General features: G+C 42.4%; 2 protein-coding genes across 5 annotated transcripts; one reads left to right on the top strand and one right to left on the bottom strand.

Moving 5' to 3' along the window:
- Positions 1-355: 355 nt before the first annotated feature.
- prr14.L (proline rich 14 L homeolog) lies at positions 356-10,386 on the bottom strand. 2 transcript variants are annotated; one of them, XM_018236698.2, is made up of 9 exons: positions 10,247-10,386; positions 8,650-8,851; positions 7,187-7,215; positions 6,970-7,037; positions 5,720-6,887; positions 4,135-4,270; positions 3,881-3,996; positions 2,179-2,250; positions 356-1,097 (listed from the first exon to the last, which is right to left on the bottom strand). In XM_018236698.2, the coding sequence occupies exons 1-9, from the start codon at positions 10,297-10,299 to the stop codon at positions 842-844; spliced, it is 2,100 nt and encodes a 699-aa protein (XP_018092187.1). In that variant the 5' UTR covers positions 10,300-10,386; the 3' UTR covers positions 356-841. The 2 variants fall into 2 exon arrangements, with proteins under 2 accessions (XP_018092187.1, XP_018092189.1); XM_018236700.2 differs by lacking the exon at positions 7,187-7,215.
- rusf1.L (RUS family member 1 L homeolog) lies at positions 10,349-26,035 on the top strand. 3 transcript variants are annotated; one of them, XM_018236701.2, is made up of 15 exons: positions 10,349-10,487; positions 12,299-12,541; positions 13,466-13,543; positions 13,636-13,750; positions 15,245-15,290; positions 16,615-16,647; positions 17,074-17,179; positions 18,207-18,308; positions 18,992-19,062; positions 19,357-19,541; positions 20,384-20,441; positions 21,718-21,788; positions 22,140-22,238; positions 22,348-22,515; positions 24,825-26,035. In XM_018236701.2, exons 2-15 carry the CDS (start codon positions 12,353-12,355, stop codon positions 24,911-24,913), a joined length of 1,410 nt encoding a protein of 469 aa, XP_018092190.1. In that variant the 5' UTR covers positions 10,349-10,487; positions 12,299-12,352; the 3' UTR covers positions 24,914-26,035. The 3 variants fall into 3 exon arrangements, with proteins under 3 accessions (XP_018092190.1, XP_041431810.1, XP_018092191.1); XM_018236702.2 differs by lacking the exon at positions 10,349-10,487 and adding an exon at positions 11,951-12,189; XM_041575876.1 differs by lacking the exon at positions 16,615-16,647.
- The last annotated feature ends 317 nt before the right edge of the window (positions 26,036-26,352 follow it).

Here is a 26,352-nt window from a genome sequence, read left to right as displayed (position 1 = left end):
TATTCTTAGACGCTGGCGACCGTTTTTGCGCTTGACCCGAGTATAAGCCGAGGTAGAGTTTTTCAGCATATTTTGGGGGCTGAAAAACTCGGCTTATACTCGAGTATATACGGTAGTCTAATTTGTAAAGGGCCAGAGTGTGATTAATCTCGTAATTCAAATTAAAATTCGAATCGAGTTTGGATAAATCACAATTCGAATTTGAGAGTTTTGAGCATAAGAAAAATTTGAATTTTCAATGCGACCCTTAATAAATCTGCCCCTAAGCTTACCTGCAATACCCGTTGAACCTAAGAGACCACAAAGCTATGGTGACACCTATAATCTTCTTTACGAGCTGCTGATACAGTGGACGGAAGCATAAACATCAATATTTTATAATGCATTATTTTTTCTGTTTCCTAATACTGTAAATATTATAACTACAGAACACCCAAAAAGCTCAGTGCAGTGCCAGAGGAATGCTGGACTCTTCTTGCTTCTCCTGTGTGCTCTTCAACCTTCAGTATACTTTATTTATAGATATAAAATGATGCTCTATCTTGTAACAAATCTCCAGAAAATCTATGTACAATTCACAAGGGCAAGAACTTGCGGACGGCTGGATGGAGTAGAGACGGGGGAGGCGGCTTCCCTTGTATGTAAGGATGGGGGTGGAGCCATATCTCCTACATATTGACGGATAACGTCACCAATGGGGTGCTTGTGGACCGGAGCAGAGGGTTTTTTTGCTATCAAAGTAAGTAGTAGTGTTTCTTTCTTAAAGTTGACCTACAGTATATGAAGCAATTGTGTAGTCAGGGAGTAACCGTAAGACATGAGATTTGCAGAGTTGCTGCTCTCAGCTCATTTCTTCCTCCAGTTCAGCCTCCAGTTGGCTCAGCTTGTGCTGCAGCAACAGATCAACGTTAACTTTGTCTCCCTGTGTGTTTGGGGCTCCTCTACGCCCCCTCCCCCCACCTTTCCCTTTTCTCTTGCGCCTACGAGGGGCAACAGTACAGTCCCGAAATACAATAACTCGCTTCAATGGACGGTGACTTGTCAAAACCAGGTTCCCCCCCTTCATTACTGGTTCCTCAAATATGGTCTCAAATGTCCTGTGGGAAAGAACAGATATGTGTGAAATACCTGAGGTGAATGGATGAGGACTTCATCAGACACAATTGGGGCTCATATATAAACCCTGGGCACATTTGGTTGCCATGGGTTACTGCCCAGGTGCACATTTGCACCTGGGCAGTAACCCATGGCAACCAATCAAATGTCTACCTATTATAATAATATAATACACAAGAGCCATGAATATCCTGTAAATGATAAGCTTATAAACAGTGCTAAGTGATGTCATCAGTTATAATCGGCGCTTAGTGATGTCACATGGCTCACTGAAACTTGTGTGTTATAATTAGGGATGCACCGAATCCACTATTTTGGATTCGGCCGTACCGCCGAATCCTTTGTGAAAGATTCGGCCGAACACCGAACCGAATCCTAATTTGCATATGCAAGTTAGTGGTGGGAAGGGAAAACATTTTTTACTTCCTTGTTTTTGTTCACAAAAAGTCACACAATTTCCCTGCCCGCCCACAATTTCCCTGCCCGTTTGACCGGGCAGAAGGATTCGGCCGAATCCTGCTGAAAAAGGCCAAATCCTGGATTCAGTGCATCCCTAATTATAATAAATAAAGTACCCCCTGTTGCAAAATATGAGGATATTAGAACTCACCGAGGAGTACCATGGAATGTATAAAAACACTCGGCCGTTGGCCTTGTCCTTTTATATGGTCATGAAACTCCTCGGTAACTTATAATATCCTTATAGTTTACAAGAGGGGGTACTTTATTTACTATATACAGTAGACCCTGCAATCACCGGGGCACCCGGGCCACAAGGTCTGCTGTGTTGTAGTTTCCTATCCCCAGCCCCTCTCATAACTTCGGGGGTCAGGAGAGGGGCCTGGTGAAGAGGGACGGTTTGTGCCAGTTTTTTTTGGTTTTCTCATACAATACTCCTTCCATTTAGGGTTGCCATCTGGCCGGTAAAAATGATGGATGATCACAATGTTATTAATAGGAAAAAAGCATAAATATATAGGAAGGCCGGTATTTTTTTCCAGAAAAGGTGGCAACACTACTTTCACTTAGCCCCATTACCCTTTTAACATTATACCCTCTGACCTTTTCTCAGTAGGTGTATGATAATTTTTATTTGTGTAGATCTCTTCCAGGCTGAATTCTTCCTTCTGTAACCTGAAGGGCAAGAAAGTACAAAATCGCATTTACTTCTATTTAAAGGACCAGTAACATCAAAATTTTTTTAAAAAAAATTCGTTAGAAAACAACGTGCGGCTGGTGCCGGCCGGTGTCTGTGTGAGGCGCAAGAGTAAGCGCACACTGACAGCCTCTATCGCTCCGACTTGGAACCGGTACAATGCCAGCAGCCTCTCTCCAGAGCGGGACTAAGGAGGCTTCCGAGCAGCGTCGCGATGCAATCCGTGCATGAGAATGGCCGAGTGCTGCTGATGCCTGTCAAAAAAGTGTGCGGCTGTCAGTGTGCGCTCACTCTTGCGCCTCACACAGACACCGGCCGGCACCAGCCGCACACCGCTTGTAACGCTCCTGCGATGTAATGCTCCTGTGCTGATAGATGCGTCCCAGAGGGGATGTCTGCGATGTCTGTGTGCCCTGCCACCCGCATGGGGCACTCGCTAAGAATCGCCTGCTGCTGCAGGGCTGGGTTAGTAGGAGGCTGAGTCCGTGCAAGATCTCCCCAGAGGCGCGCTGCTCTGCACAAGGATGTTCCGGGAACACACCGGGCACTTCAGCTCTTCATCCAGCCGTCTGCTTTCCAGCACCGTCTTCCTGCTGTCAGAAGCCTATGGGAGCTAGCCAGGGAGGACAAATCCAGCACCGCACTATGGATGGTCGCCATATCGCCGTTTCAGAAGAGAACAGGAAGTGGAGTTTCAGTAAGTTATTTCTTAATAAAGGCTTTGCAATTTTGAAATTTTAATTTGTCTTGGTGTTTTTTTTCGTTGTTTTCTAACGAATTTTTTTAAAAAAAATTTTGATGTTACTGGTCCTTTAAAGATATACGGTACTGTCATGGCAACACGTTGTTTTTTTTTTAAACGCATCAGGTAATAGTGCTGCTCCAGCAGAATTCTGCACTGAAATCTGTTTCTCAAAAGAGCAAACTGAATTTTTATATTTCATTTTAAAATCTGACATGTGGCTAGACATATTGTCAGTTTCCAAGCTGCCCCCAGTCATGTGACTTGTGCTCTGATAAATTTCAGTCACTCTTTACTGCTGTACTGCAAATTGGAGAAATATCACCACCACCCCCCCCCCCCCAGCAGCAGCATAACAACAATGGGAAGGTAACCAGATAGCAGCTCCCTGACACAAGATAACAGCTGCCTGGTAGATATAAGAAAATCCAGGTCCCACTGAGACACATTCAGTTACATTGAGTAGGAGAAACAACAGCTGACAGAAAGAAGTTCCATCCTAAAGTGCTGGCTCTTTCTGAAAGCACATGACCAGGCAAAATGACCTGAGATGCACCTACACACCAATATTACAACTAAAAAAATTACACTTGTTGGTTCAGGAATGGAATTTTATATTGTAGAGTGAATTATTTGCAGTGTAAACAGTGTCATTCAGAAATAAAAACTATATTATAAAAATGATGACAGAATCCCTTTAAGCTGGGAGTACACACATTCTTTGCACTACACTGTGAACCATGAAGAGAAGTGAAGGTAGACACACAAAAATAAGTGTAGTAAGGTTTTCTATACAATTCCAGTGCCCCCTCTCATGACTAGGATGCTTCCAAATGTATAAAAAAATCCATTGTGATGTCTCTCACCTTATACGCTTGGGAAGACCCATTGGTGTTAAGTTTCCCTCTTGCCTCATGGGTCTTTTTCGGATTTGGAAGTTGGAGACTTTTCCGGCTTTGGTGCCTTTCCAGCTTTCTGGGTCCTAAAGTCAAATAATCAAAGTTGCTGTGAAGTCCCTAAAAGTAGCAATTTGACTATTCCCATAACCCGTAAATAAAAAGGACACAGCTATTGAGCAGACTTTCTCTGAATTTACTCAGGTGTTGTTTCCTAGACTTACCTTGAGCTCAGAATCAGACAGTGAAGCTTCTGTTTGCGATTCGGTTCTGCTGTGAGCTGGGCTGGTAAAGAAGATTTTTTCCAACCCATTATCACTCCTGGTGGGACTATGAAGGGAGTGCTCACTGTGTAATGAACTGGATGGGAAAATACACAAAAAACAGCAACAGGGGTGAGACAGTGAGAAAAAGGGGGGGGCTAAAGTACAAAATGAATATGCTTAAAGGAACACAATCAGATTACAGGCATGGAGGTTAATATGGAGAGAGAGAGATTTCTGCAAAAGCATAGGCAGAAGACAAGACAGAATTGCATATCAAAGGTTTGGAGATACCCTTCAGTCTGACAGAACAGACAAATATACGGTTCCCTAGATACCAAATGGTTTGGGCTACCAGGGAGTAGCACTCTGAATGAAATGTATCCCAAACCTTTAATTCTTTATCCATCACTGGGAACAGATGTGGAGTACAGAGGGAGCAGAGAAATTACGAGACTACGTGAAGTTTTAAAGGAACAGTTCAGGGTAAAAATAAAAACTGGGTAAATAGATAGGCTGTGCAAAATAAAAAATGTTTCTAATATATTACAAAAATGTAATGTCTAAAGGCTGGAGTGACTGGATGTGTAACATAATAGCCAGAACACTACTTCCTGCTTTACAGCTCTCTTGGTTTCCAATGATTGGTTACAAGGCAGTAACCAATCAGTGACTTGAGGGGGGCCACATGGGTCATAACTGTTGCTTTTGAATCTAAGCTGAATGCTGAGGATCAATTGCAAACTCACTGAACAGTTATGTCCCATGTGGCCCCCCTTTAAGTCGCTGACTTACTCAGAGATGAAGAGCAAGAAGTAGTGTTCTGTTATGTTAAACATCCAGTCCCTCCAGCCTTTATACATTACATTTTTGGCTAACTAACTGTATTAGAAACATTTACCCAGCCTATTTACCTAGTTTTTATTTTTACTCTGAACTGTTCCTTTAAGATCACACTTGGCTTTCACGTGAAGCAGATATATAGCAAAGGGATGTAGAAAAACGTGCAAACTGCAAAGGTCACAGTCAAACATGCATTTTGGTTTGGGGATAGACGCAGGCAAAGAACAGAGCACATCCAAACTCGAGCAGTGATCCCCAACCAATGGCTCATGAGCAGTTGTTCACCAACTACTTGGATGTTTCTCCCAGTGGCCTCAAAGTGGTTGCATATTTTTAAATTGTTGGCTTGAAGGCAAGTTTTGGTTGCATAAAAAAAGGTGTACTGCCAAACAGAGTCTCATGTAGGCTGCCAGTCTACATAGGGCAATCAGATTTGGCACCCCCCCCCATGCTCTTTTTACATTTGAATGTTGCTCATGAGTAAAAAAGGTTGGGGACTCCTGCCATAGAGAGTAGAGCACACAGATAGGAAACAGAATAAAGACACACCCAGAAGACAGAAGCTGGCAGAAGCCACGACGGTGTGAAGCTGGAGTGTTAGTTGGTCAGTTTTTGTTTTCAGCACCTACAATGAGATTAAATACACATCCATTCTGGAGAGAATAGAACACAGTTACAGCTGTAACATCGCTGGGTGACTCACTTTTCAGGGCTGTGTTGTGCCATCAGGTGGCCAAGATGGTATTGTTTCCCAATATTGGAGTGGCAGAGGAGAAAAGGATGCAGCTCCTTCTTCAGGCAAGAAAAAGACAAAGGGAATAATGGCCAGTGTCTGTACTCCTCTACTGTGCCTAAACTGTGCCTTCTTATCCTGGGCCTGGAGGATGCATTGTGCTGTGCAAGGGTGTGTGGGCAGGACTTTCTGCTGTCTTCCCCTGTGCCCAGACTGTGACTCCTCCCCCGAGGAACAGATGAGCAATGAGGAAGCAGTGCAAGAGACGGGGACAAAGTGGGACAGGATAGGCAACGTTGAAGTGGGGGGCGACACAGTGTAGGCACTGCACTGGAAACAGCAATTTTTAGCTGAATGTTCATGCTGCTTTCAGACACTGGAGGATCTGTCTCCTTACTACAATCCTCAATATAGATCCCAGAGTCTCTCTCTGCAGACTTCTCCAAAAGGTTTCCCAAAATCTTTTCTCTTTCCGTTGTTTCACTGTGTTCAGACCCACGTCCCACCTTACAACATTCATGCCCTCCATGAGCTCCTTGTTCAGCCTTACTCTCATGCCCTCCTAGAGGTCCTTGTTCAGCCTCAGCACTCTCATGCCCTCCATGAGGTCCTTGTTCAACTTCATAACTCTCATGCCCTCCATGAAGTCCTTGTTCAGCCTCATAACTCTCATGCCCTACTAGAGGTTCTGCTGGATGAGCTTTACAACACTCAAGACCTCCTGAAGGTCCACTCTGTTTTTCCCCGTTATCTGTCAAACACAGAGACCTCAAACCCATTCTCCTTGGACTCAAATCTACTACTGGTTTTGGAGATTCCTTTCTAGTTTCTCTGTGTTCTCCTCTATCCTGGGGTGCAGCTAATGCTTTATCTTCCACCATTTTCTCCTCCATTTGTTCAGCGGTGGTGTCCCTACGTCCCTTAACGGGACTGAGAAATATCTCAGCAAAGCTTTCCAGTTTGGAACGCACATTGTGCAGAAGAGGGACCAGTCTCCAGCTTTGTAACTTAGATGATGGTTCAGAGGGAGGAGGCAGAAGTAAAGGCAGGGAAGGGATTTGTGAGGAATGAGTAGAGGGGCCAGGAACAGCGGGGAAACATGAAGGCGGAGTATGGAATGCACCCTCTTCAGATCCATCTGCACGATGGACAAAACAAAAACAATATTAGGAACAAAAACTATATTCTCTAATGCATCTTGAACAATCTCCACCACTCACCCGTGTGGCCTCCTACTCCCTCCGGCCTTAGTCTGCTGCACAGGGTCCACTCCTCGCTACAGGTTGCTCTGAAAAGAAAGATGTTAGGAGCTCACATAAGATCTCGTGCATGATTTCAGCTTGATGTTAAAGGAAACAAAAGAAACAGAGATGGAGAGATTGCATTGGATCACGTGCAAATCAAAATCCAGAATATTACAATAAAATGGGGTTCTACCTGTCAGATTGCATGTGTAGAGACTCCATCTATAGAGAGAAAATGAAATAAGCATATGCATCCAACTTTTTTTGCAAGCATCTGCAGAGTAAACATGACACTCAAGCCTACCTAATCCCAACCTAAAACCTTACCTTCAGATAGCTTTCACTATCAGGATGTTGTTAAAGGACACGTAAAGCCTACATTTTCCTACCATGTATATAAATTGGGCTTATCTTCCCCACCCAAACCACATAATTTGTACTGCATCAACCACCTCCATTTGCCAGCACCATCACATTTTACTAAATATAGCAGCTTTCACCGAGCAGACATTTTCCCTCTGACACATCATCAGTAACATTGAGACATGTATGATTTAAAGTTCATGCAATGCAGAATACAGGGTTACAAAGGCACAACATACTTTGATAAAAAGGTCTGCTGGGGTTGAGCAGTGTAATGGTTAAGCTGAGTTTAGAAGAGGTTGTTAGGAGAAAAAAATAGGATCAGACAGCTAGAGTTTCTATGGGAACCAGTAATGCCATCTCTTCATTTGCTGTTAGACTGGAGGGTGTGTTTAGTAATCCAAGCTGAGATGAACCGAGCATGCTCATGAGCCAACAGCCAAAGTAAATTCCTGAGGGAGGGGGCAGAGTGGGTAAGAGGAGGAGAAGCAATTCTAAGTGATTAAAGGGATGCTGCAGCCTTACTGTTAACCTTTTAACAACCAGAGTGGCAGTTATCTAAAGATTTCAAAGAGGCTGTTCATTGATTACATTCTTGTGTGTGTGAAGGGGGGTTACTTTAAAGGAGAATTCAACTCTAAAGTTAAAAAAACCCTACCCTACATTGACCCCCCTCCCTCCTCCCCCCAGCCTAAGTGTTACCCCTAATGTTTTAATTACCCCTCCATGCAGATTCTGGAGTTCACGGCGACATCTTATTCTCTTTAGTAATCTTCGGAAAGTAAGTGACGTACCGGCGCATGCACAGTTGGAGCATTTTTTTGTTTTCGCGACAACTGCGCATGTGACGAAACGTATGAAATATTGCCGAAGCAACGGTCTCATTCCGAAGATTACCGAAACCGCTGAAGATGCCGCCCGTGAAATCCGCTGTACAGAATCTGCACAGAGGGGTAAGTACAGACTTAGGGGCATTTGCCCAGGGTAACACCTAGGCTGGGGGGGAGCAGTCTATGTAGGGTAGAGGGGTAGGGTTTTTTTTAACTTTAGGGTTTAGTCATGTTAAGTGAACCAGTTACCAAGCAAAGTGACATCTTGGAACAGGCAAAGTTCACCATAGAGTTAACATCGTAAAAACGACAATGTTTGCAAAAGTTACTATCAGCTCTCTGAAATGTTCCTGGCTCTAAAAAGAACTTACTTCACTAATCAGCAGCCCTGAAGATGCATTTTGTTGCCTACTATAAAGTAGATATTCAAGCAGAAGACTTCCTGTAAAGTCACATTCCTCACCTCCTGGGAGGCATCCCTAAGCCCTGGACGGAGTATGTTTTTGTTTTCTCTTTCACATGGGGAGGTAGAGGGACCGGTCCTCTGGACTCTCTTGCTTCTGGTTCTGTGCTCCGTTGGATTCCCATGGGTAAGGCTGACCTCGGGCTGAAGCCCTGTTCTTTGTAAGGACGGTAATGTGCTGGAAGAATCCTCAGGGGAAGGACTGGGGTAAAGGCCAAATAGAAAATTAAATTAGGATATTTACACATCCATAGAAAATGTCTGTGCCTCCCCATTGCCTCTCTTTATTGCTGTACATTATGTTTTGTGCTTCTGTACCAGCCGAAGGCAACCACAGCCCTTTAGCAGTAAAGATCTGTGTCTCCAAAGATGCCCCAGTAGCTCCCCATCTTCTTTTCTGCTGATTCACTGCACATGCTCTGTGCTGCTGTCACTTACTGAGCTTAGGGACCCACTCACAATATACAGTTCACATAGAATAGAAATGTCACAATATAAGGCTGATTAGTAATTAATACAGATAATTACTACATGGCAGCACAGAAACCAGTGCAATTAGCATCAGAATTTAATAATCAGCAAACCTGTAGCATCAGCTTATATTACAGCCAGGGAAGCTCATTTTCTGCTGGATAATTAGTGACGAGCCCTAAGCTTAGCTTCTCAACAGCCAATCAGAGCCCACTGAGCATGTGAGTGTCACAGACACTTTCCAAGATGGTGACCCCCTGTGACAAGTTTGAAGTCCTGGATCATTGCTGCTATTGACAAGCTGAAACTTTAGCCTCGTGCAATAAGTTCAGTATATAAAATATGCCATTTTTAGCCATATTCATTTTTAGGGTTTAGTTCTCCTTTAAGCATGCTCGCATTTTCCAATGACTCCTCAATTTCAGACAATTTTGGGGCAAAACTCTTCTGGTCACCAAAATGTATAGCAGTTGACCAGTTTTACCAATATTTATTGAAATTGTATATGTATTATTACGGGGCTCCTATACCTCCTGGGCCCACCTCTGTAGTAAAACCCGACGGGCAAATCTATCCCATTTGGCTTCAGGAAAAAAATTTGCGAAACATTGAAAATTTGAAAAAGGCGTATTTTCACATATTTGGACTTTTTTTCACTGCGCATATTGTGCTATTTTTGGGCTACTTTTGAAGTGCCTCCCGGCTAGTTTTGGGGCCGGTTTTTGTAGCTGATTTTGAAATCAAGGCCTGGTAACCCTGCCTGGGTCTCACTGTGTGGCCTGAGCAAGATGTTGCCTGTGTAGGTTTCAGCATGGAGCCACAGAAGCAGTTCCCAAGACCATTACATGTAACAGAATATGTATGTGTGTGCGTGTGTGTGTGTTAGTCAGTATACACAACAGGCATTTACAAGCTGCACAGCTGTTGGATAGAAAGTGACAAGCTCAGTGGCTGCAGCAGGGAATGCTGGGAGTTGTAGTAGAACAGCGGGCGGTGCAGGCTGGACATGTGAATATCGCCAACTGGGAATCTGCCAACTACAACTTCCAGTTTCCCCCGACAGGCAGTGCGAGTGTCACAGACACAGGACAGCAAAGACGCGCGGCTCTTCCCAGTCAGAGCTCACCGGTACACTAAGACTCTCCTCCGATGATGCCGCCCCGACTTCTCACACTTCATGACCTCACCACCACGCCGCTCAATATGATGTCACCGGCCGCTCCTGGAACCTCAGCGGATCAGTTCCGGCGAACTATCCATCTATTTCCGGCCGCTTCCCCCCTACAACTACATGTCCCGGCGTGCACCGCGCCGCACGTGACACTTGTAGCCAATCAGCGTCAGACACAGTGACACAAGCTGCCCAGGTAACATCATGACAGTGATTTAGTTCAGGGGGACGCAGTGTGGGATGTAGGGGAAGCAGGGTCTGTTCTTGTTGCTGGGGGAACCGGTTCCGACATTTACACGGACCACAGAGATTGTCATTTAGAGATTTAGTCACTGAAGTGCATTGATCGATGGCTGGGAATTGTTTATTGGAGTTTAGCTATTGCTTAAAGGGGAACTTCACCAAAAACTGTTTTTTTTATTGCATAATTGAATATATCATTGTAATTGTAAGCAGCTCTGCAATATACATTCCTTACACCAAAGGGGTTGTGCACCTTCAAATTAACTGTTAGTATGATGTAGAGAGGGATATTCTGAGACAATTTGCAATTGGTCTTAATTTTTTTTATTATTGGTGTTTTTTTTTTAGTTATTTAGCTTTTTATTCAGCAGCTGTTCAGTTTGTAATTTCAGCCATCTGGTTGCTAGGGTCGAAATTCCCCTAGCAACCATGCACTGATTTGAATAAGAGATTGGAATATGAATAGGAGAGGCCTTAAAAATGGGTAATAAAAAGTAGCAATAACAGTAAATGTGTAGCCTTACAGAGCATTTGTTTTTAGATGGGGTCAGTGACCCCAATTTGAAAGCTGGAAAGCATCAGAATAATAAAAAAAAATTCTAAATAATGAAAACCAGTGGAAAGGTTTCTTAGAGTGGGCTTTTTTATAGCATCCTAAAAGTTAACTTAAACGTGAAACGTTTAAAGGGTATGTCCACCTTTGAGTTAACGGTTACTATGATGTAGAGACGGATATTCTGAGACAATTGGTTTTTATTTTTTATCATTTGCAGTTATTTAGCTTTTTATTCCGCAGCTCTCCAGTTTGCAGTTTAAGCAATCGGGTTGCTAGGGTTCAAGTTACCCTAGCAACCATGCATTAATATTAGTTTGAATAAGAGACTGGAATATGAATAGGAGGGGCCTGACTAGAAATATGAGTCATAAGAAGTAGCAATAACAATACATTTGTAGCCTTACAGAGCATTTGTTTTCTAGATGGGGTCAGTGACCCCCATTTGAAAGAGGGAAAGAGTCAGAAGAAAAAGGCAAATAAATACAAAACTATAAAAAAAATAATAATGAAGACCAATTGAAAAGTTGCTTAGAATTGGTCATTCGATAACATACTAAAAGTTAACTTAAAGGCAAACCGCCCTTTAACTTCTAGTTTGATGTAAACTTTTCGTTTTAGACCCCATCTAAAAAAACAAATACTCTGTAAGGCTACAAATGTACATTACTCATCGTTCTATACAGGCCTCTCCTATTCATATTCCCATAGTTTTTTTTTTCAAATCAGTGCATGGTTGCTGGGGTAGTGTGGACCCTAGCAACCAGATTGCTGATATTACAAACTGGAGAGCCGCTGAATAAAAAAGCTAAATAACTCAAAAACCACAAATAATAGAAAATGAAAACCAATTGCAAATGGTCTCAGAATATCCCTCTCTACATCATACTAACAGTTAAATTAAAGGTGAATGTGTAATGTTATATGTAAAGGTAATTGCTGTTGAGATCGGTCTGTACAATACTATATGTACTGCTGCTTCTGATTTATGAAACAACTGTTCTGAAGAGATCCTAAACAGTCAAACACTCTACTAATAGACACATTTTCTTCACAATATTTATATTACTCTTCCAGCATCCTCTATACAGGGGAAGAGCAGGTAACCCATGATATTAATGGGGGGTTTGTGGGGACACAGCACCAATTTATTCATTACATTATTCATTGGAAGGTCTTTGCCTAAAATAACATTCTCTGCATTTTTTTAGGCTTGAAGGCACAACCAAACTTGCTCAACTGTGACATCAGAGGGTGCAGCGCTGATGTCACACTGTGCCCCAGGGATGAAGTCAAGTGACAAAGTGGGGTCCCCAGAGGGCTCAGCGCTGATTTACACAGAGTGTTATGGATCTAGTCGCACCCATAGGTACCTGGAGGGAACTAACGGCAGCCTTGTGTGTGAGAGGCACCCTACTGAGCATGGATACCGCTCACTGAGAGACTTCTTCGTGGTGAGGATTCAGTGGGAAGAGAAGGGGGAATTGATGGGTGGACTGTTCCACTCTAGTCTAGAATTGATGGGTGGGCTCTTCCACTCTAATCTAGAATTGATGGGTGGACTGTTCCACTCTAGTCTAGAATTGATGGATGGGCTGTTTCATTCTAATCTAGAATTGATGGGTTGGCTGTTCCACTCTAATCTAGAATTGATGGGTGGACTGTTCCACTCTACTCTAGAATTGATGGATGGGCTGTTCCACTCTAATCTAGAATTGATGGGTGGGCTGTTCCACTCTAGTCTAGAATTGATGAGTGGGCTGTTCCACTCTAATCTAGAATAGATGGGTGGGCTGTTCCACTCTAGTCTAGAATTGATGGGTGGACTGTTCCACTCTAGTCTAGAATTGATGGGTGGGCTGTTCCACTCTAATCTAGAATTGATGGGTTGGCTGTTCCACTCTAATCTAGAATTGATGGGTGGACTGTTCCACTCTAGTCTAGAATTGATGGATGGGCTGTTCCACTCTAATCTAGAATTGATGGGTGGGCTGTTCCACTCTAGTCTAGAATTGATGAGTGGGCTGTTCCACTCTAATCTAGAATAGATGGGTGGGCTGTTCCACTCTAGTCTAGAATTGATGGGTGGACTGTTCCACTCTAGTCTAGAATTGATGGGTGGGCTGTTCCACTCTAGTCTACAATTGATGGGTGGGCTGTTCCACTCTAGTCTAAAATTGATGGGTGGGCTGTTCCACTCTAGTCTAGAATTGATGGGTGGGCTGTTCCACTCCAGTCTAGAACTGATGGGTGGATTGTTCCACTCTAATCTAGAATTGATGGGTGGACTGTTCCACTCTAGTCTTGAAGGGAAGGTGTATTCTAACTTTCCATGCCCCTGTATTCCATCTCACTCTTTCTTTCCTTGTCTCTTTCAGTCCTTGCTTCTCCCCCATGGGTATCCAGACAGTGTCAGTAAGGATTATCTGGCGTATCAGCTGTGGGACACTGTACAGGTAATATGAGCTGCTGCCCCTTTACCCCGCTACCTGCTCCCTCTTCCTTCTCCCTCGTGTATTCCCTGAGCCTGTATGGCTTTCTATTGTAGGCATTCTCCAGCAGTGTAACCGGTTCATTGGCCACTCAGTCCCTTCTTCGTGGATCAGGCGTTGGGGACAGCACTGCCACTGTAGCAGCCGCAACAATCACATGGATCCTTAGAGGTACCTTGTATTTCTGGAAAAGACCTTTATAGGGGAACATCATTGGGTGCAGATCATTTAAGCAATGTAGGCGTTGGCATGGCTACAATTTGGGCTCCCTCCTTGATAATAGTTACAGGTTTAGCTCCAGTCACACATTCACATCGTCCCAGCATCTACTCACAATGTCCACCTCGTGCCCCTGAAATAGATTCTACAATCCAATCACTGCCTCTGTTGAGTCTTAAGGGGGTGGTTCACCTTTATGTTATAGAAGGGCCAGTTTTCAGCAACTTTTCAATTGGTCTTGATTATTATTATTTTTTTAGTTTTTGGATTATTTCTTCTGACTCTTTCCACCTTTCAAATGGGGGTTGCTGACCCCATCTGTAAAACAAATGCTTTGTAAGGTTAAAGATTTATTGTAATCACTACTTTTTATTACTCCTCTTTCTATTCAGGCCTCTCCTTTTCATATTCCAGCCTGTTATTCAAATCAGTACATGGTTGCTAGGGGAATTTGGTACCGTAATTAAATATGAACAATCCCTTTAAACAGTTCTCCAGTAATCCAGCTGCTGTGCTCATAGCACCTTCCAATAGGTAACCTGCACAACCTTGCAGAGCCCAACACATGTCCCTTAGCACCTTACACTGCCTAAATAATCAAATAATACCCTTGTACTGCCCTGCATAACCCATAATGCGACTGACCATAGTCTTAGACTTGAGATGCAGAAACCTCACTCCCTTGAGATACTCATTCTGTTTCAGTTATTTAAGTAAACTAGCGATGCCACCAGAATTGCTCATCTGATCTCATTGCTAATGTCTTGGCACTCAGCTCAGCTCTGAACCTTTAAAGGGGCGGTTCACCTTCAGTTTGTTATAGAATGGCTAATTCTAAGCAACTTTTCATTTGGTCTTCATTATTTATTTTTTATAGTTTATGAATTATTTGCCTTCTTCTCCTCTTTCCAGCTTTCAAAAGGGGGTCACTGACCCCCTCTAAAAACAAATCCTCTCTAAAGCTACACATTTATTGTTATTGCTACTTTTTATTACTCATCTTTCTATTCAGGCCTCTCCTATTCATATTCCATAGTCTCATTCAAATGAATGCATGGATAATTTGGACCCTAGCAACCAGATGGTTTATCCTGAAAACTGGAGAGCTGCTGAACAAAAAGCTAAATTACTCAAAAACCACAAAGAATAAAAAATGAAAACCAGTTGCAAATTGTCTCAGAGTATCACTCTCTACATCATATTAAACGTTAACTCAAAGGTGAATAACCCCTTTAAACTTCAACATTTTCCTTCCCTGCTACAAAGGTTCTAGAGCAAATTAAACTTTACAAATTGGATCCTGGTTGGGACAGAATCATAAATAAATATTAACATGAATATATATATAATATTTATATTTATATATTAAAGTCTCATACAATTAAGCAATAGTTTTTTTTCCTGCCTCTAACTGTGGTTTGTCCATTTTTCTGCTCCCCCCTTCAGATGGTACAGGAATGGTCGGAAGAATTCTCTTTGCCTGGATGAAAGGGTTTGTATCTCTGTATCTGGGCTGATAGGGCTGTGGGATTATATGTGTTATTTAAGGGTCAGTCCACACAAGCAGATTCGGGGAGATTAGTCGCCCCAACGACAAATCGCCTCTTTTTCGGGCAACTTCGGAAAACGAAGCGCCGCATGTGCATTGCCGCAGGCGATTTTAATTTTAGCCAGTGGAGGGCCAGTTGGTAGTGTTGCCTCCTTTTGCTTGGGGGAAATACCGACCTGCAATGAATAGAGCAGTAGTGATGATATAAAGGAGGGGGTGGGGCCGTTACAGGGGCAGACTTATGATGTAAAAGAGGGTGGGTTATAATGCCACTGCTGAATAGGGGGCAGAGAGCGGGCCAATAGGAAGGGTAAGCAAGCTGTGGAAGGGGTTTGAGGTGGAGCAAAAAGAGCACGATTGGTTGGAAACTGGGCCGGACTGGGAGGAGAACCACTAAGATTACAAATTTACCCACAATTGCATTGCTGGGAATTTTCATAATACTGGCCCTCGCCTTGCCTGGTATTCTAAAGGAGACACATAGGATAAATGAAAAAAAAAACAATTTTGCAGGCAATTATAAGTAATATATGGTGTTGCTTTTACATGGTGTTAAAAATTAATATTATCTTTAAAAATAGCCCCTTTATTGGAGCTCCCTATAGATGTTCTCTGGTCCCTGTCTGTGTTTCAAATGAGGGATGGATGTGTCCTAACAGTCACTGCCAGAAGCACAGTAGGAGGGGGACAGCCAATCACAGCCCTGCAGTCACACAAGCACAGACAGGCTTCAGTTCCCTATCAGGTCCTGCTAGCTGCTGATTGGTTCCTGTCCTACAGTGCAGTGAGCTGAGAGCTGCCGGCTCCCCTGCACAGCCTGGGAATTCAGGGAGCAGGAATAAGGAGTGTAATGCACTGGTACATTCTTATTTTTTACACAAAATGTTTCCTTTAATGGCTAGGGTGGTGGAATACCAGACAGCAACCGTACCTCTTGAGCATCCATGCTTAACAGGTTCTACTTATTTATTTGTGTGGTTGGAATGGAAACATTCACTGGGCTCATATAAAATGTTCTTAAGGATTCACTTTTCCTTTGCACCCTTACAACTTCCTGTTCTGCCGAACAAGAAGTCTCTCCTGACCAATTATTTCTAGAAAAAATTGGTGTAAAAATAAGCATGTGCCAAATTTCGGATTTGGTTTGTGATTTGGCAGTGGCCTGTCGCCCGTGGATCAAGTTGTGCCGCTACGTCCCGACCTCATATCGTTTTGCTTAGCCTTGGGAATCAACACTTGGCACATTTCATTTCTTTCTTGTCTCTAGGAGCCGACTTGACTGTGATGCGAAAAGATGGAGGTAAAGCACTTGTGAGGGCGAACATCTTGGGCATTTACTGCGTGGGTCCTCTATTTTAAATGCTATTTTCCTGCCCTTTGCCATAACTGTTTGGGGCTCATATTTTGCCCCTAATCCAAAGATCACCTCTTACAAATGATCCTAGCCCACTGCCCTCTTCTCCCTTTCTACTTCTCTCTCTTTTCTTCTAACTTTAATTGTTACTGGAAAAATCAATAAAGAAAACCGTATCCTAGCCTCCTCCTATTTGTGCCCACAGCTTTTATGTTGTGAGCACGGTCCAGTTAGTCTGACCAGCTTGGATGTGAAGCTGATCTGGTGATGCTCTCATGGAATGATGGACTGGGTGATATTGATGGTGGACCCAAAGCAACAGGGTGCGATGTAAATGGAAACTCTCTGATTTCATCTACTGTATTACCATAGGCTTTTTGCGGATCTTCTGAATGACATTGCTATTTTCATGGAGATCATGGCGCCGGTCTTCCCCTCATTCTTTACACTGACTGTGTGCGCAGCAGGAGTGTTCAAGGTAATGCAACTGAATCTCTTCTGGAATGATAATATAATATTGTGAGTTTGCAAACTCAATGTGTGCACTTATGGGCAGATTTATCAAAGGTCAAATTTCGAATTTCTGTGAATTTTTTTCTTTAGATTAAAAAAATTTGAATATTCTCAGGACTCGAATGGGAGGTTATTTTAGAAAAAATTCAAACGTCTAATATACGATCGATAAGTCCCAACCCGAAAATTTGAATCGAATTTGAATTTAGTTTTCCTTGAATGTCAGGAAGGCAATTAACATCTTTAAATAGTTCAACGGACCTCTACCATTGACTTATAAATTAACTCGGCAGGTTTTAGGTGGCGAATATTCCACTTAGAATTTGTTCCATGGTTGAGGTGTGATACATCTCACATTCGAATTTACATTCAAATTGGGGGATTAAAATTCAGATTTGATTTGATTTTGAATTTAATTTTCGACCCTTAAAGGGGTTGTTTACCTGTGAATTAACTTTTAGTATGATATAGAGAGTGATATACTGAGACAATTTGCAATTGGTTTTAATTTTTTATTATTTGTGTTTTTTGAGTTATTTAGCTTTTTATTCAGCAGCTCTCCAGTTTTAAATTTCTAGCAATCTGGTTGCTAGGTTCCAAATTACCCTAGCAACCATAAATTGATTTGAATAAGAGACTGGAATATGAATAGGAGAGGCCGGAACAGAATGTTGAGTAATAAAAAGTAGCCATAACAATAAATGAGTAGCCTTACAGAGCATTTGTGTCTTAAATGGGGTCAGTGACCCCCATTTGAAAGCTGGAAAGGGTCAGAACAAAAAGGCAAATAACACAAAACGTATAACATATAAATAATGAAGACCAATTGCAAAGTTGCTAGGAATTGAACATTCTATAACATACTAAAAGTTACCTCAAAGGTGAAGCACCCCTTTAATAAATCTGCCCCTAAGTGTCAATAACAACAGAGCAGTTGCAAACATGTGTGTGCCAGGTAAATCACTACTGATGTCTCTTTCTCTGTGTTACAGTGCATTGTGGGAGTGGCAGGGGGTGCCACACGAGCTGCTATCACTGTCCACCAAGCAAAACGGGACAATATGGCTGACGTGTGTGCCAAAGATGGAAGCCAGGTCAGATTTCATGCTGCTTAGTGTTGAGCCCACTCCCAGCTGCAGGTTAAGAATTCTCAGTGGCTGCTAACAATTACACCTAATTACCCAAATCTCTCCTGTTTACATTTTCACATATTTATTCAGCACAAAAAGTGCATATTTAAAACATCAATGTTTCGGTTCATGGTCTAGAACCTTTATCAAGATGCATTACCGTAGGGTATTGCATCTTGATAAAGGTTCTACACCATAGGCTAATGCATCTTGATAAAGATGTTTTAAATATGCACTTTTTGTGCTGAAGAAATATGTGAAGAATTAAACCGAAGTGTGTGTTGTCACAGCATTTTTCTATGAATAATATATATATATATACACACACACACTAGTGATGTGCAGGTTGGACTTTTCCCTACCCGTACCTGCCTGCAACCCGACCTCCTGTGCCCGCCCGACTCGTGATCTATAAAAACTCAACCCAGAAGTCGGAAGCCTGCATTTGGAAGGTCGTGGGCGGGGAGAGCAGTAAGAAGAGCTCGATCCACACCCGCGACCCGGAAAAGAGCGTGCGGGGTCGGCCCGAACCCATCTGACCCGCGGGTCCTGCATCTATCGGGTCGGCCCGCACATCACTAACACACACCATTGTTTGTGGAAGTTGGATCTCCCTATTAGATTAATACTACTGTACTATCTTACAGGAGACCCTGGTTAATCTCGCTGGTCTGCTCATCAGCCTCTTTCTTGTGCCGCTGGTATCAGACAGTATAATGTAAGTATATGGCATCTCCCAGGGACCTCAGTAATGTTTGTGTGTGTGTGTATATACAATAATGTGTGTGTGTGTGTGTGTATACAATAATATGTGTGTGTATATACAATAATGTGTGTGTGTGTATACAATTATGTGTGTGTGTATATACAGTAATATGTGTGTGTGTATACAATAATGTGTGTGTGTGTGTATACAATAATGTGTGTGTATATACAATAATGTGTGTGTGTGTGTATACAATTATGTGTGTGCTGTATCTGGTGCCTGACACTCACTGGGTCATTTTTACAGGGCGACCTATTTACTCTTCTTCCTCCTGACCTCCCTTCACCTTTATGCCAATTACCGAGCTGTCCAATCTGTCATCATGGAAACCCTCAACCAGTCAAGGCTCAGTATTGTGTTGCACCATTATCTGACGGAGGGGAAGATGCTCGATCCGGAGGCAGCAAATCTCCAGGAGCCACTGTTACCGGGTAAAATATTGATGTTAAAAATCAGTAAAAGAGAGTTGGGCTGTGCAGATATTTAAACGGGATACTGTCACGGGAAAACGCATCAGTTAATAGTGCTGCTCCTGAAGAATTCTGCACTGAACTATGTTTCTCAAAAGAGAAAACAGATTTTTTTATATTTAATTTTGAAATCTGACATGGGGCTAGACATATTATCAGTTTCCCAGCTGCCCTCAGTGATGTGATAAACTTCAGTCACTCTTTATTGCTGTACTGCAAGTTGGAGTGATATCAGCCCCTCCCTTTCCCTGGGTGATTGTGTGAGGACAAGCGAGTTGGAGTTGAGGTGAGGATGTAAGGGCTGGTATGAATTTGAGGTGACAGTTTGAGGGCAGATACAAAGCTAAGGTAGAATATAAATTACAGAGTGAGGGAAGGAGAATATCTATGATATAAGAGATGTGGTAAGGGTGAGAGTGCAGGTTAGAATCTGAGCGGTTGCTAAGAGCTAAATGATCTGTCTAGAGACCCCTGACAGTATAGCGTGGGATCATGAACAGGATAATATGAATGTTATGAAAAGGCACTTTAGGCAGTAACAGAAGCTAGTGGTACATTGAGAATTGAACCCTGAACCTCCAGATGTTGTTAGAGAAGCAGGAGAAGGAGAGGCCAGTAATACTGACAGATGAGATGCTGGGAGTGAATATTAACCTATAGGATGATGTGACACCAGGTGACTATCCAGGGGGAGCCAGGAGATGGCCCTATTATGTAACAGATGGTGACAGCACCATAAAATGAGACTTTGTAATTACTGATAAGGACATGATTGATTTCACTCTGTGTATTTTACTTGGCAGGTTTGGGCTCTCAGGCATCAGTCAGTCTCGGCGTCCCTCTGAATTATCTGGTGTCCAGGTGTGCTCCTTTTTCTTGGCGCTTCTCTACCTCTGTTGATGCTTCTCAGCGCTTCTCGTTCTTTGCACATTATCACCTGTATAATTTGTATAATTTAGTACTGATGTGATGTGTCCTCCAGGGCCTTGCTTAGCCCCACTGGTGCTACCATCTGTGCTGTGTCCCCAGTGTCGGACTGGGATGTCAGGGGCCCACCAGAAAACCTTAGACCATGGACCCACTTTCCAAACTATTATTCCTCCTTTTCTCACTCAACCTCCTCTTTATTCTCCTAGTCTTTTATATCTACTAACTATAGTCTTCCATTATTATGGATTTTTTCCTAAAACAAAATAGGGAATGACCATGAAATAGGCCAAATGTTTAGAAGCAAGAGGGTCCACTGACACCTGGGCCCACCGGGAGTTTTCCTGGTATCCCGGTGGGCCAGTCCGACACTGTGTGTCCCATATCCCAGCATTCCCTGCTGACAGCTCCTTGTCCCATATCCCAGCATTCCCTGCTGACAGCTCCATGTCCCATATCCTAGCATTCCCTGCTCACGGCTCCATGTCCCATATCCCAGCATTCCCTGCTCACAGCTCCATATCAAAGCTACAGTCTGTTCTGTGTCCCATATCCCAACATTCCCTGCTCACAGCTCCATGTCCCAGCATTCCCTGCTCGCAGCTCCATGTCCCATCTCCCAGCATTCCCTGCTCACAGCTCCATATCAAAGCTACAGTCTGTTCTGTGTCCCATATCCCAGCATTCCCTGCTCACAGCTCCATATCAAAGCTACAGTCTGTCCTGTGTCCCATATCCCAGCATTCCCTGCTCACAGCTCCATGTCCCATATCCCAGCATTCCCTGCTCACAGCTCCATATTGAAGCTACAGTCTGTTCTGTGTCCCATATCCCAGCATTCCCTGCTCACAGCTCCATATCAAAGCTACAGTCTGTTCTGTGTCCCATATCCCAGCATTCCCTGCTCACAGCTCCATGTCCCATCTCCCAGCATTCCATGCTCATGTTGCTCTGGACTGGGATTCAAAATAGCCCTGGCATTTCAAGTACACATTATAATAAATAAAGTACCCCCTGTTGCAAAATAGGAGGAAATTATAAGTTACCTCAGAGTTCCACGACCTTCAGCCTCGTGTTTTTATATGGTCATGGAACTCCTCTGTAACTTATAATATCCTTATATTTTACAATAGGGGGTACTTTATTCACTATATAATTCTGCTTTCTTCATTGTTCCTGTTTTCTTCCTGTTTCCTTTTGTGTCTGTCAGTGTGTCGGAGCTTGAGCAGTTAAAGAAAGATAACCGTTCCCTATACCTGCTGGGCTGGAGAAAAGATACAGGTAACATTAATCTCTTCCCAATTATTATTACTATTGTCTCTGCGTGTGTTTGGGCAAGCTGATAATGTTATGTTGTATGTATGTGAATATAAACTCAAGCTGATAATGTTATGTTGTATGTATGTGAATATTAACTCAAGCTGATAATGTTATGTTGTATGTATGTGAATATAAACTCAAGCTGATAATGTTATGTTGTATGTATGTGAATATTAACTCAAGCTGATAATGTTATGTTGTATGTATGTGAATATAAACTCAAGCTGATAATGTTATGTTGTATGTATGTGAATATAAACTCAAGCTGATAATGTTATGTTGTATGTATGTGAATATAATCTCTTTCCCTAGGTGGTTTGTCTGTGGTGTTACATGAGGAGGCTTCCAGTGTGGATATGATCAGAGCCTGTGTCCATGCCGAGATGCTTTACAGGGAAACCAGCAGCTCAGGTAAAACCCTCCGTCCCCCAGTCCTTGTATTGATCTGATCTGTCTCTACTCTGCCCTTCCCTCCTATAAACTTCATCTCTCATTGGCCTAATTATGTTTTTTTTTTAAGCTCATCACAGATCTGGCCGTTTTTCCATGCAGAATATGCTTTCTGCTCTGCAGTTGGTCAGGGGACAGGGCTCTCACCATTGCACAGGCTCCGAACAAGATGGCCGCTTTGTTGCCTTGGAAATGACTCATGACCAGATCGACAGAATGTTCCCCAAATTTCTGCAAGGTAAAAAGCAGGAAAATATGGAACCGGAGGCAACCAATGGAAAGAAGAACAAATACTGCATAATAAAAGCATATTTGATTCTAAACAATGCCCCAGTATCCATGTTTGTAAATATAATTTCTATCGAAGGCGATATGTGTCTGTCCCTTTCTATTCTCTGCACTGTTGGTTCTGACTTTATGTTAGGGATGCACCGAATCCACTATTTTGGATTCGGCCGAGCCCCTGAATCCTTTGCGAAAGATTTTACAAATACCCAACTGAATCCGAATCCTAATTTTCATATGCAAATTAGGGGTGGGAAGGGGGAAACATTTTTTACTTCCTTGTTTTGTGACACAAAGTCATGCGGTTTCCCTCGCCAGCCCTAATTTGCATATGCAAATTAAAATTCAGATTCGGTTCAGCCAGGCAGAAGGATTCAGTCGAATCCGAGTCCGGCTGAAAAAGGCCGAATCCCGAACTGAACCTGGATTCGGTATATCCCTACTTTATGTACCATGAAAACAATTTAGTAGTAGTCAGCTCTTCCCCAGCCATTTCCCTGGGTGTGGTTATGTGAATTTCTTTCCCAGGTCTGTTAGATAATATTGGGCATTTTGCTGTCTGAGCGATTTGAAAGTGGTTGTTCACCTTTGAGTTAACTTTTAGTATGACTTAGAGAGTGATATTGATATGAGACAATTTGCTATTGGTTTTCATTTTTTATTATTTGTAGTTTTTGATTTGTTTAGCTTTTTATTCAGCAGCTCTCCAGTTTGTAATTTCAGAAATCTGGTTGCTAGGGTACATATTACCCTAGCAACCATGCATTGATTTAAATACGAGACTGGAATATGAATAGGAGAGGGACTGAATAGAGAGATGAGTAATAAAAAGTAGCAATAATAATAAATGTGTAGCCTTACAGAGCATTTGTTTTTAGATGGGGTCAGTGGCCATTAGAAAGCTGGAAAGAAGAAGAAGGCAAATAGTTCAAAAACTGTAAAATAATGAATAATGAAGACTACATGAAAAGTTGCTTAGAAATGGCCATTCTATAATATACTAAAAGTTAACTTCACCTTTAAAGTAACTTTTAGTATGTTATAGAATGACCAATTCGAAGCAACTTTTCAGTTGGTCGTCATTATTTATTTTATAGTTATTTGCCTTTTTCTTCTGACTCTTTGCAGCTTTCAAATGGGCGTCACTGACCCCTTATAAAAAGCAAATGCTCTTTAAGGCTGCAAATGTATTGTTATTGTTACTTTTTATTACTCCTCTTTCTATTCAGTCCCTCTCCTATTCATATCCCAGTCTCTCATTCAAATCAATGCACGGTTGCTAGGGGAATTTGTACCCTAGCTACGACATTGTTTAAAATGCAAATGTTGAATAAAAAGCTAAAAACCACAAAAAATAAAAAATGAAATCCAATTGCAAATTGTCTGAAGATATCAATATCTACGTCATACTAAAAGTTATCTCAAAGGTGAACAAAATCTTTAAATTCAACAAGTTGCCCCTCCATTTACTTGACTGGTAATCACTTGCACCCACATGGTGCAGCTGCCAGTCAGGCAGTTATTATTGCTGCCCAAAGATCTGGGTGTTATATTTATAAACATGGGGCAAATTTGAACCTGGGCAGTAACTCATGGCAACCAATCAGATGACTGCTTTCAGTGTTCAACCTACTGCTGGCTGAAAAAAAGCTAATCACTAATTGGTTGCTATGGGTTACTGCCCAGGGGCAAATTTGCCCAGTGTTTATAAAAGAACTTCTCTGAATTTGCCAATGCCCATAATGACAGACTGGATCAAAGCTGATTAACGTAGTCAGAACCAGCAGTGCAGAGAACAGCAAAGGATAACCATTAAACATTCTTTTTCTAATTATAATTGAAGGTTGCTTAGAGTTACATATGCATTCATTATGCAAAATGCGATATAGTTGCTATATAATATATAATAGCCATATACAATAATATTAGGGATGCACCGAATGCAGGATTCGGCCTTTTTCAGCAGGATTTGAATTGGCCGAATCCTTCTGCCCGGCCAAACCAAATCCGTATCCTAATTAGGGGCTGGGAGGGAAATCGCTTGACTTTTTGTCATAAAACAAAGTAAAAAAATGTTTTTCCCTTCCCACCCCTAAGTATTCGGCCGAATCTTTCACGTAGGATTCCGGGGGTTCGGCCGAATCCAAGATAGTGGATTTGGTGCATCACTAAATAATATATAATAACATTACACTATTATTATTAAATAGGTGGGTGACACGCACCGTATCTATTTTCTATGCTTGTCTTTGTCTCTCCCAGGTCTGACCGCATCAGGATGGGTGACCAATCGCAATTTATTGGACTCCGATGACTGGAGAGCAAACTGGCATGTGAAAAAGCAGCAATGAGCAATGGAGATGCCACAATGAAATGACATGTTGGAGAGACGGCAACATCTTTGTGTTCATAAGGGACCTAACGAATCATACAGAAGAAGAGGAATAGACTGCTTCTCTGAGTTAAGGACCAATCAGTGTCAGGCTGAGACTCCTGCAGCCAATCAGAGTGCCTGACATTGACACTGTCACTTATTCTGACAGTATTAAACATAATAGGTGCCATATAGACCTTTGGTGCAATTAGAGGACTGATAGTCTTGGGCTGGGTGATTCTCTGATACTCTGACAGGCCAGTCCAACCTTGGACCCAATCACTGTGTAAAAGAGACGACCAAACTGCTGCTGAGAAGAGAGACAAAGAATCCTGGTTCCCAAGTGTTCTGCTCTCTGCTACAGGGCAAAACTATAACATAGCAGCCAGTGTTTATACACCCAAAGTCTCGCCAGTTTAGGCCACACCCTTGTTACACCCAGACATGGTGCTTTATTTCTGGTTATGGTCTCCTGTTCCTTTTTCAGGGGTGCGCATGTTGGGACTGTACCTCTTAAATTGGGCCATTGGGGGGTAGGCAATATGAGGGAGAGGGCCCAGACAGACAGGGCCATGTTTTATATATACCGAAAATTATCCACTGCCATGTTTTTTATATAGGCACCCACGGGCCTACTGCTTATGGGGCAGCTAACGGGTGCCTATATATTAACAATGCACCGAATCCAATTCAGCCAAATCCCCAAATCCTTTGTGAAAGGTTCAGACGAATACCGATCCAAATCCTAATGTGAATATACTTCCTTGTTTATTGATGAAAAGTCACGTGATTTCCCTTCACGTCCCCTAATATACACATGTGGATTCTGCTTGGCAAGGCACATGGCTTCAGCCGAATCCTAATCCTGCTGAAAAAGGCAGAATCCTGTATATATATATATGTATATATGTGTATATATATGTGTATATATATATATATATATATATATATATATATATATATATATATATATATATATATATATATATATAATTTAGCAGATGGACCCGCACTCCTTGTATCGTGAATTTTCAATGCATATCCATATATAAAAGCAATGTAGAAGGACTTTGAGCAAAATAAACGTTTGGAAGATTGAGCAAGTCCTGTAAGTGCCGTTCTTCTGCATTGTTTGTGTTGTTTCTTCGCTCAGGCACCCAGGCAAAATAACTGACTATGATGTGCACCTGATGTGTCTCCCTCTCTCCTTGATCCCAACTAAGATATCATTAATCCTTAATGGAGGCAGAACCAGCCTATTGGGTTCATTTAATGTTTACATGATTTTCTAGTAGACTTAAGGTATGGAGATCCAAATTATGGAAAGATCTGTTTTCCGGAAAACTCCAGGTCACGAGCATTCTGGATAAAGGGTCCCATACCTTTAATGCCTTCTGTGCCAGACATCTTGTCCCC

The sequence above is a fragment of the Xenopus laevis genome, chromosome 9_10L (assembly GCF_017654675.1).
Source record: "Xenopus laevis strain J_2021 chromosome 9_10L, Xenopus_laevis_v10.1, whole genome shotgun sequence".
Lineage (NCBI taxonomy): Eukaryota > Metazoa > Chordata > Amphibia > Anura > Pipidae > Xenopus > Xenopus laevis.
This window is presented reverse-complemented; position numbering and strand designations above follow the sequence as displayed.